The 11,891-nt window shown below is 47.7% G+C and overlaps 1 protein-coding gene across 2 annotated transcripts in view; it reads right to left on the bottom strand.

Moving 5' to 3' along the window:
* Nucleotides 1-707: 707 nt before the first annotated feature.
* The window catches only part of Tafa5 (TAFA chemokine like family member 5), a 219,918-nt gene continuing 208,734 nt past the window's right edge, over nucleotides 708-11,891 (bottom strand). For both annotated transcript variants that reach the window (XM_045153629.1, XM_004650396.2), the window contains exon 4: nucleotides 708-1,672. In XM_045153629.1, the coding sequence (XP_045009564.1) occupies nucleotides 1,664-1,672 (9 nt within the window). In that variant the 3' untranslated portion in view covers nucleotides 708-1,663. The remainder of the gene's footprint in view (nucleotides 1,673-11,891) is intronic.

Genomic DNA, 11,891 nt, shown 5'->3' with positions numbered 1-11,891 from the left:
TCTTTCCTATCTTTAGTCTATGGTTGCTGGAACGGCGTCTATATACTGTAGTTATATATATTTTTACTTTTTTCTTTTAGTAGCATAAAGTAGCATAATACTCATGTTAATTGGACTCATAGGTAGTAAACTTCAGCAGAACTCAGGAAATGAAGGGCACTGGCCATACAGCTGCCAGGGGAGGAAAAACGTGCTTGTCCCTTATCCAGCGGCCTCTGGACCCACAGCGCGGGGGCGGGGAGGATGGTGTGTGTTCCCCAGTGCCTCCACCCACCTTGCTGGCTTGGCCTCCTGATGTGACGGAGGACTTCTGGGGATGAAGACGACTGCCCACTTGGGAAGGGGGACTCGGCTGCCCAAGTCTCAAGGGGGCTCAAGAGAAGAGCAAAAGATGCCATTGGAGGAGGCAGGACCAAAATATTGTACACGCAGCATTTACCAACACGTAGACCGGAAAGGGAACGGGAGCCACCAAAGAGACATGGCTTCCCAGCATAGGCCAGGGACTCCAAAGGACGGTGTGTGTGGTCCTCTGTGCTCCCCCATGCCCTGCCTCTCCATGCAGACACCGAGGTCCCACTGGCCACTCGCGCACCTCCGGGCTCGCAGAGGGTCTGGCCCCAGTGCTTGGATAGCCAGGCCTCCCACAATTGTTAAATAGGATTTTCTACAAATATACAACATATAAAAACTGTTAAATATATAACTTTAGGCTTTGCAAAATACATTTAATGATCTCTTTCAAACAGTGTTACTTCAGTTTCCTTTAATTCGCTTTCTGGAGCTAAATGGTGTGCTGGATGAGACAGCAGTCACGGGAGACCAACATGCTCTTGGCAAATACTGGATTATCCGACTATCAAACATGGAGTTGTGGAAGAGGCATGTCTAACTGGTTAAAACAGAAAGTGATTTTAGTACGATAAAGTCGGTCTAAGCACAGGGGCAAAGGGTCTGTGTCCGGGGCCCGTGCTGCTGTCCGCTAGGGGCCATTGCTGGCCACACCCCAGCCAGGGCCTGCAGGTGTGCTGTGGCGTCCTTCTAGCCAGTGCCATTCTTCTAGGGCATGTCGCACTGCTCATGGGGCAGGGGTCTCCGCCGCGGTGCCCTCTCTGTGTTGCAACTGTGCCCGCCCCTGCCCCCCGATTGAACCCCGGGGACTCTGACAGTAGGGCCGCGTCCACGTTAAAATAGATTTGCTCTTTGGTCTATTGGGTGTACTGAAAGTATAAGAAAATAAAAGCAATTCAGACAGTCTGGGGCACAAGAAGAGGCAGCGTGGCTTCTGTACCCGACAGTCCCCGGGCCGTGTGCTGTGGCTCAGCTGGCTGGGCTGCCGCCTCTCCGTCCTCGTCCGTGGCCTCCTGCTCCAGGGGGAGTGTGGCCAGTGGAGGGTGGGTGCAGTCAGGCTCCACACACAGGTATTGCTGATGCCCGGTGCCACCCCCAACCTGTGTGTCTGAGTCCAGGTCTCCTGTGTTCAGCCGGATGAACTTGAGCTCAGAGCTACGAGGAACGAGGCTGTCCTTGCCAGACCGCTGAGAAACAGTGGACGGATGGTAGAGAACAGGCGATGTCCACGCAGGACAGAAGACTGTGGCTGAGGTGTAGACTCTCCAGGGAGCCAAGGCCACTCCTGGGGGCCCCGCAGGGGCTGCGTTTGTCAGGAGACCTGGGACGAAAAGAGAAGAGCTGTCAGCTTCATGCAGACATCCACTTTCAGCCACCAGAGTCATCTCACTGGACAAACCGTCTGCACATGCACCTCTTCCCTCCCCATAGGTGTGGGCTGACAAGTTCAGGAAGTATGGCCAAGATCCCAGACCTGAAGAGCAGAGGAGAGCAGGACTGAGCACAGACAGTGCCCCAGAACCACACACCTCCCTGTGTCCTGGGAATGTTGCCTTTGCTCAGGACCTAGGGCATTGCCCTGGGACCTCTAGCCCACGCTGGAGGCAGTGAGTCTAGGCTCATCTGTTTCCTGAGGGTGCCCTGCATAAAACTGTGTACAGAGCAGGGGCTCCACAGTACATAGGCAGTACTGCTCAGTGGCCAACCCCTTGGTACTGGATCTTAGCTTTACCACTACACCACTGGGATCTCCTGGGCCGAGGATACACAAATTCTAGAACGTGTGATTTCTCTCACAATACTGCTGTGGATAGATCGCCAGGGTGTGAGCACAGGTAAAGTACTACTGCTGAGTGAAGTCTTCAGGCCACATGTCATAGTAGGGCTACAAGGAGACCACAGCCCAGCTAAGTCTGCAGGTGCAGCAGGTCTGGTCCTCCATATCTGCATCTCCTCACCCTCAGGTTCAGTCAGTCATAGGTGGAGATTGTTTCGAAAAAAATAGTTGGGAAAAACTATCTGAACAGCCCAGTTTGTGCTTATCAACATTGCTTAGCATGGTATTTCACAATCATTTCACTTGTGCATTGAAGTGAGTGCTATGAGTCAGTGAAGGCTAGCCCCACCCCATCACACACACTACTCTGAGCATCCGTGTAATGCGATGTCCTTAAGGGATCTGGGAGTGATGTCCTAGGGATGTGCAGCTGAGTACTATGGATGGAATTCCCCAGCCATGTCCAAGATGGAAGGCCACCATTTTTGTTCCCAGGCTCCATCTAGGAACATGGACTATCTCAATGCAAGAGACAGACTGACTCTGAACCCCCCAGTGACGGCTAGTCCCTAGAAGGAGAACTCCCAGGTGCCTTTTTTAGAACTGCCTTCCCCCAGGGGCCAGCACAGCTGTATCCACAGAGTATATCTGTGCTCCTGGGGAAGGGCCACATGACTCTATCCTAAGTGGAGCAAGACAGAAAAGGTGGAAGTTCCAGGAAATGGCAGCTGAAGCTCAGGCTTGGCATGGGCTGCAAGGACATCCCTTCACAGCCAGAGGGTCTGTGTCTGTAACACATTGTGTCAGCTGTGACAGGATAGAAAGATGGTGGGTAGTGTCTGAAAGCTCAGGAAAACCAACAGCTAAAGCTATATACATTCATAATTTTGTGGCATCTGCCTGTGAGAAAAACATATTGTTGAATTATAAAAAATTCACTCTTCCTAAATGCATTCTGGGGTTGCCTCCCCATTTCTGCTCTGTAGCAACTGTTTCTGCAATTTCTAGAAAAGAGTAACGAGGCAGAGAGAGGTCTTAGCATCACTCCATGTGTGCTGCCGGATGTCTGCTTCCCTGGCTGGGGTCCTCCCTTCCCAGCCCCTCGGCCACCTCCTCATCCAAGACCTGCTCTTGCTCCCCATCTCCTCATGCTACTGCGACCCTCAACCCAGCATAATGAGCTCTCAGCTGGCTCCTCCTGCCCAGTCCCTGTCCTGCCCTGGGTGCCTGAGTCTCAGAACACAGTTCACTGAGTTGGTCCATTCTCTAGTGGGGCCATCCCCGAGCCTGGTCCTGCCTGGACACAACTCAGAGGTTGGTCCATACTCTCACTGTGAGGCAGGGTCACTCCCTGGAAGGCTCCTCCACAGGGTGCATGTGAGGGGCTGCTGTCAGCAATAATGGCTCATGGGTGGCTTAAACACCATCTATTCCATGACTCTGGAGCTACAGTCAGGTCAGCTGGGCAGGGCTGACTCCTGGGGCTGGCTCCCAGGCCCTCCCAGAGAGGAAAAGCTGTACCGCCACCTATCACTGGCCCTCTGTACTGAAGCCCACAGTGTAGGACAGCCTGACCTGTGGCCTCCCACTCTTTCTAGTGAGGTGTGCCATTTGTCTAGCCTGAAAATTTTCTTATTCATTGAAATATCAGAAAATGCAAAAGCAGGTATGAAGAAAATGCCTAACCTGGCTTCCATACGTAGAGATAGTTTGAACACTGTCTAGCAAGAGTAGAGTTTTACAGAAAAGTTTGCTATCACAAAACAAATTGGGAGCTCTTCAGGTGGTGCTCACAGGTTGTATGAAGAATATTAGAATGTGGCTGCCTTGGGCCTATCACTTTCTTCTCTGTACCCTGGTGGGTGGACAGAAATCACATGATCACCTCAATGGACTCAGAAAAGACTTTTGACAAAAAGCCTTTATGATAAAATCCCTAAAGAAGCAAGGAATAGAAGAAACATATCTCAATATAATAAAAGCTGAGTATGACAAACCCATACTCAATATTCTACTAAATGGGTAAAAACTGAGAATATTTCCTGTAAAATCAGGAACAAGGGAACTTGTTCTCTCTGCTCTCACATAACATGCTACTTGAGATCTTAACTAGAACTGAGAACATTTCCTGTAAAATCAGGAACAGGGGAACTCGTTCTCTCTGCTCTCACATAACATGCTGCTCGAGATCTTAACTAGAATTGAGAACATTTCCTGTAAAATCAGGAACAGGGGAACTCGTTCTCTCTGTTCTCACATAACATACTGCTTGAGATCTTAACTAGAACTGAGAACATTTCCTGTAAAATCAGGAACAGGGGAACTCGTACTCTCTGCTCTCACATAACATGATGCTTGAGATCTTAACTAGAATTGAGAACATTTCCTGTAAAATCAGGAACAAGGGAACTTGTTCTTGCTGCTTTTACATAACATTATGCTTGCGATCTTAACTAGAACACTGAGACAAAAGAAGGCAGTAAAGTGGATACAGATGGGAAATTGAAAAGTCAAATTATCCCAGTGTGCAGACAACATGATCCTCTGCAAACTCTTCAACAGAAACATTTAGCCCTGAGACATTTGAGAAATATTGATGTTTTTAAATTGTTTAGAGGAATTTGGCAATGAATCTTACTTGTCCTGGGCTTTTCTTTGTAGGTACGTTGTTTTATTATTGCTTTAATCTCATTGCTTGTGATACATTTGTTTATGTTTTTTAATGTCTGTTTGGTTTAGTTTTAGAAGATCACATGTGTCTAGAAATTCATATTTTTCTAGATTTTCCAGCTGTTTTCTCAAGTATGAATTTTCAAAAATATTCCCTAATGACCCCATGGATTTTGTGGTATCTGTTATAATACTCCCCTTTACCTTGAATTTTATAAACTAGGATTCTCTTTCTTCTCCTCTCCTTGTTGCTTTTTCTCCCTCTCTGTATTGGATTGGCTAGTGCTTTGTCAATCTTGTTTATCTTTTCAAAGGACCAACTTTACATTTGATTGATTCTATGTATTGTCCTTTTGGTCTTTAGTTCATTAACACATAGAATGCAACTTGATCTATATCTCCCACCCTGCACAAAGATCAATTCAAAATGGATCAAGGACCTCAAAGGGCCTGAAACTGCCAGAGGAAAACACATGGGAACAGGAAAAACTCTTCAAGATATAGGCATAGCCAAGGACTTTCTGAAAAAGACTCCAATTACCCAGGGAATAAAATCAAGAATTGACAAATGATGTCACATGGAATCAAATACCTTCTGCACTTCAATGAAAACAATCACCAGTGAAGAGATAGCTGCAGAACAGGGAGAACCCTTGCTGACTATGCACCCAATAGAGTCACTCCTAGAATAGCTAAAGAACTGTAAAAACAAAACACCAGATAACAAAACAACCAATCAATACATGGACTAATGAACTGAACAAATAGTTCTCAAAATACAAACGGCCAATAAATATTTGGAGAAATGTTCAACATCCTTGGCCATTAGAGGAATGCAAATTAAAACTTATTTGAGATTCTGTCTCAGATTGGCTATTCTGTTCTCAAGAAAATAAAGGACCATGAATATTGGCAAGTGTGTGGGGGAAGAAGAAGCATTGTTCACTGCTGGTGGGAATGTGAATGGCATAGCCACTATGGAAGACAGTGAGGGAGGGTGGGTCCTCAGAAAACAGAAGTGCCATATGACCGAGCAGTGCCACTGTTGGGATATTTCTAAAGAAATCTAAACATATAAGCTAGATACTTGCACATTGGTATTCGTTGTGTGTGTGTGTGTGTGTGTGTATGTATGTATGTGTGTGTGTGTATGTATATATACATATATATATATATGTGTGTGTATATATATATATATATATATATATATATATATATATATATATATATAAAATTTAATTTTATTAGGCCATAAAATTAAAAAGTGAAATTTTTAGGAAAATGGATGTAAGTAGAGATTGTTATGTAAAGAGAAATAAGCAAAGGTGAAAAATAAAGATAGTACATGTCTTCCCTCTGATGAGCAATCTAGATTTACATGTATGTTGTATGTGTGCTTGAGTCTGTGACACGTGGGGGAGGGAGAAGGTCATAGAATACATGTGTCAGGAAAACAAGAGGAGAGCACTTGTAGGAGGAAGGGGATGCAAGAGGAACACATGGAACAGAGGTCAGTAGGGCAGGTGGCAAATTAGAATAAAGTATCAGACTACATATTTATGAAAATGTTACAATAAAGCCCAGCATTCTGTAGGCTAGCTTAAAAGGCTAATAAAACATTAATTTTACATAGGTGAAACAGTATTTTGCTGCGTCTCTTTTTTACTTTTCCTTTGTGATGAAGAGAATTATTTTTCAGATGCTTCCTGGTCATTTAAGAAGCTGTGCCTATTCTTGGTTGGTGGATAAAATTTCTTTCTTTCTTTTCTTCTTCTTCTTCTTCTTTTTTTTTTTTTTAACCAACTTAGGTGAGAGTGTTCCTGTGCAGTCAGGTGCACACTACAGTACCTGTCTGTGTATCACCTCAGCATGGTCATCACAAGTATATATTCTATTCCAGTGGTTCCATCTTTTGCTTTTATCTATATTATGTAAAGGGAAGTCATCATCCCTTTACTTCCTCCCTCCACCATCATCATTATCTATGTATTTGTCAAGACAGGGTCTGGCTGTGTAGTCCAGACTGGCCTGTAACTTCTGGTACTCCCACCTCAACATGAGTGCTGGGGTTTCTGTCATAGGCCACCATACCTGGAAGGACATTTTCACTAACTGTACCATGGACTTTCTCCATGGCAGACAAGCACCTCCAGGGAGTGGATCACACTGCTATCCCCACGTTTTCTCCACTGTGATGCTCTCTTGAGATCCATGGTGTCCCCTCATTGTACTTGAGGACCTCATGGCCTTGATAAGAAGATGAGATCAATGAAGTCTTTTGGTCATAAGACATTCCAGAAAGATATAGACTTGAGAAGTCATCACCACTCACATCTGCTGATCACCAGATGCTGCTCTGAGAGCTCTCAGGACTGCAGGCTACCTGTGATGCATAGTTAGAAGCTTCTCCCACTTCCAGCCCCTTGTTGGCACTGCCATGGTTGTTCATGAATCACGAGGTCAATATAACACAGATTCACAGTCCTATTCTCACACAACCATGTGTTTAATGACAACCACCATATGACTTTACCCTACATGTGGTACCTATGCAATGGGGCCCTGGCAGCTGTTCAGGTTGCAAACCCACAGGCCACTAGGACTGACTAGAAGGCAGAGTGACTGGATGAGGTCCCCAGAGAGCACACGAGATGCACTGCATCTGCCTATATGACCACATGGAGAAGGGATGGAGCCCTCCTGAGCTCATGCACAAGGGTGGACGGATATTCAATGTCAGTCCTGGTACAGGAGGCCATCCAGAGGGCCAGACAGCACAAGATTGATAACTGACCCTGACTCTGCTCCAACAGTTCCAAGTGTCTGTGACTCATGTGTCATCAACTGACATGGTGGCTAACAAGGCAGCTTGTAATCTGTGTCCCATGGGCTGGTCCATTTTAACTGACTTAGGTCTAACCAGGCATGCCCAGGGGCCCCAGACCTTCAGTGGCACTGGAATCCACTCCTCCATTCACCCAACCAGAAGCAGCTTATGGAAGGAAACTTTTTTTTTCCAGCTTACAGTTTTTTGTTTTGTTTCGTTTTTCAAGGTAGGGTCTCACTCTGGTCCAGGCTGACCTAGAATTAACTATGTAGTCTCAAGGTGGCCTCAAACTCATGGTGATTCTTCTACCTGTGCCTCCTGAGTGCTGGGATTAAAGTCATGCACCATCACACCCAGCTAGTAGCTTACAGTTTTGAAAGGAAATTTTAAGCATGGCAGTAGCAGGTAGTTGGTGTCACATCTCCACAGAAGTAGAGATTAAGCTAAATGTAGCAAATAGGGCTGGGCTATTATACCCAAGTCTCACTCCTAGCAAGGCTCCATGTCTCAAAGGCTCCACAAGCCAGGGATCAATTATGAGACTTAATATCAAACATATGAGCCTATGGGGTCATTCTACAAACCTCCACACTTATCTCTCTCTCTCTATATATATATGTATATGTATGTGTATGTGTATGTGTATGTGTATGTGTATGTGTATATGTATATGTATATGTATATGTATATGTATATGTATATGTATATGTATATGTATATGTATATGTATATGTCTATGTATATATATCAGCTTGGTAGTGGGCCTACAGGGGATAGCACTAACAGCCCAGCCATAATTTCCTGATCACCATGCAGCTGTCCAGGGGCACTTCTCTTGGACCACCTTCTTACAGTGATAACTGTATCACAGTTTGCCTGTAGCCTCAGAACAATAGAGCCAGCTTTCACTGCTCACAGGGACCATATCAGGTCCGGTATCACCACTGCCCCAAATTAATAGGCATTTGCTGAGAATAGAAATGGAGTTTACCCTGAGGCTTTGATTCATTTTCGCAAGCTCAACACACAAGGTCAAGCCCTGGAAAAGCCAGTAACACGAGACACTGACGGCATGCTCGTGACTATGTGGCTGCCAGAAGGGTCCGCAGAGAATTGTAAAGTCCTCCTCTGTGATGAGCCTACACCACAAACAACCTGGCCTGGAGTCACTGTAGATTTGGGCCCATGGTGGCCAGGATACTATCCTTTGTGATCATCGGAAGGGTATGACAGGCCCACTTCCTGCCCCAGTGGATGCAGGCAAATAAAACAAGAAGTGTGTGTGGAAACAGTTGATCAGACCCACACCAGCAGGCCAGTGGGTATGCACAATTCCTCTTTACTAAGCGTGGTTCTGTTTGCAGAGGGGCTTTGCTTAGGGCTCTCCAGGTGATATGTCACCAAGACATAGAAGTAGAGTGCTGGGGACAAACACCTAGGCCACCTGTTCACAGTGGCGTTCCGCTCACAGCCCTTAGAAACATGCTCTTCTTCAAAGCTGACAGATGCTGTGTCACAGCTGGCCTCACTCTGGGCCAGTAAGGAACTGAGGGGAGCAGCTCACCCTGACACTTGAGAACCTGCACCCACTCCAGGTGTCAGGGGCACCCACAAAAGAAGCATCAGAGACACCCCAAACCAGCCCTTCTCAACAGCCAAACTCTAGAGTTCTAGAAGGCATTTCAGGACCAAGGCTGCCTCATAGCCCAGGTGGACTTCAGCACGCGGCTTGACCATGAACACTAATTGTCATGAACCATGACAAAAACTACTCAGAAAACGAGCAAGCAATACCTGCCCAAATTAATCAAAGTGGGGGATAAGTGCTAAAGCTGGACAGAGCCTTGGGAGGGGGGCAGTGTACTAGTTAGTTGTAGGTAGCACCCAGAGAGGCTTTGGCTTTGCCTGAGGAATCTGTCCCCAGAGCCATTCATCCATCCGTCAAATATTTATTCATCTTCTGTAAACAAAAGGAGAGGCAGCAAGGAAGAGAGGCGGGCTCTCGCCTAGGGGCAGAGGGGCTCCACATGTGCATGGCTGGCTGGCCTCAGATGGAAGCTGCAGTTCGGTGGATGCCCCATGGAGAAGAACTTCCTTGCAGGCACTCCTGGCTCTGTGAGGGTGTCTGCTCTGCTGCACGCAGACTTCAGTGTTCTGGATTCCAGAACTGCAAGGTACAACGATTCTGCTGCTTGAGGGTATCATGTCAGAACCCACGTCATCACCATGTGGGCCTCATGACTTTAGTCTAGGACTCAAGCAATAATGGACTCTTCATCTGGGCTGAATTTGGGGTGCTACGACTCAGCTCACACCTTGTAGTCTCTGCAGCCTCTTCTGGGCTCTAGGTGGAGGGCTGTGACTGGCTGTGCATGGAACCAGGCAGCACACTCCCCACACAAGACCTTGCTGGCTCCGGCACCATAGCAAAGCCTGTGGGCCTCCTGGGAAAAGCAGAAGGCTTCTCCATACCTGAAGGGTCCTCTGCTCTGCCCTAGCAGCTGTTCTTCAATAGGAGACTGCCCAATGCACAGGGGACCCCTGGAAATTCCAAGTCCTGCCTCCTATTGAGTTTCAGAAGCCTCTTGCACCTGTCCCTCTTCAGTCTCCTCACTCATTCCTGACATCGGCCTGGCCTTTCTCAGTTCTTCAAGCCACTGTTTGGTCTGTGAATATGGACTCTTTCAGGCCAGGGGAGATGGACGGTGAGGCATTAATTGAAGAGTCAGCAGAAGGGTTGGAGTCTGTCCACCAACAGAGGGGACAGTGGTGGGATTTTACACAATCAGCACATTTTTGTTAACTGGACAGACCTGCTGAGCAGAGCCCACCCGCATGGGCAGCTGAGGACAGACAGAGGCAGGCCTGTAATGCCAGAACTCCTACAGACCCACGCTGGACAAGGCTGAGACTGTAGCAGTAGATTAGAGTCAACAAGCCTCACATGAGGAGAGAGACAGTGCAAACACACTTAGGACCAGCCACAGCAGCAGGTGGATGAAGCGCGCAGGGGGGTAAGTTGAGGTGTGTGTGTCCATGCACGTTCAGTGGACACATGTGTGTACGCATGCATACGTGCATATGCCTGTGGGGGGGGCAGCTAGGTGGTCTTCCCAACTGTGGGCTCACACAGGGGGAAGCTCTTATGACACACAACTACTCACTCAGATCTCTGGAAGACATGGGGCTGAACATGGGGCCCTGTGGCCTCTGGTTTGTCTAAATCCCCCCCCCCCAACGGTGGTTTCACCTGTACTGGCTGGAAGCTTCCAGACATCTACACCACTTACTGGGACCTTGTCATAGGTTGGCCTGAGCCCCACATGGGGTGTTTCTCCATGAACTGCATCTCACCACAGTGTTGTCGGCCAGGGGGCTTCTGGAACCTTCCTTCTCCTGTGTAAGCAACATTGGGCTCAGGAGCCCTCCCTCCTTCCCTCCTGCAGAGTCCAGAAAAGGCTATATCACTGTGGTCCCTTTCCTACCCCCATTCAGGGTGCCTGTCCTGTGACTGGCCCCTCCCACCCCGGGGCATGTCTGGACCACTGCTGGTAGGCTTGGGTGTCCTGAGAGGCAGTATCATGGTGGCACTTGGTGTGACAATTAACTACATGGAGAAAACCCATCCTGACTGCATCGCACTGGCTCACAGGCTGCCACCTCAGAGCATGAAAGAGGAGAGAGGAAAAAGAAGAATCCTTCTTTCTCAGAGCTGCCAATACGTGAGCTGCTTAGCTGAGTCATGGCCCTCCTTGTCAAAGATGGTTTGAAACCATGAGCCAAAATGAACCCTTCCTCCCCTTAAAATAGTGCCCCCATTTCAGGTATTTGACCAGAGCAGGAACAAAGCTAAGACCCAAGCAAACACCTAAACCTAACCCAGGGTTGGTGGGCATCCTCTCAGTGCAATCTACTGACCCACCTCCCCTGTGTGTGGAGGAAATACAGGCAGGTCACCACGTACTTTGCCCCAGGTTCGTTCATAATTCTCTGTCTGGAGGTCTGGTCACATCAATCACACACTCACTTTGGAGCCAGGGGTCTTCTGCTAGGATGGGCAGTGACGTCAGAGCAGGGGTGTGAGGAGGATTTGGGCCCATTACTTTTTGTGGTTGGATAATGGAGAAGCCTTATGACCTGGGGCTGGGTAATGTCTAGAAACTGTGAGCGGCCCTAGCCAGCAAGAAGTGGCTTCAGCCCTCCACTCACAGAGGCCACAGCCTGGCCACCACCTGCTAGAGCAGCCGGCCTGCGACAGCTCTGTGA

Source organism: Jaculus jaculus, chromosome 6 (assembly GCF_020740685.1).
Source record: "Jaculus jaculus isolate mJacJac1 chromosome 6, mJacJac1.mat.Y.cur, whole genome shotgun sequence".
In the NCBI taxonomy this organism is placed as follows: Eukaryota; Metazoa; Chordata; class Mammalia; order Rodentia; family Dipodidae; genus Jaculus; species Jaculus jaculus.
This window is presented reverse-complemented; position numbering and strand designations above follow the sequence as displayed.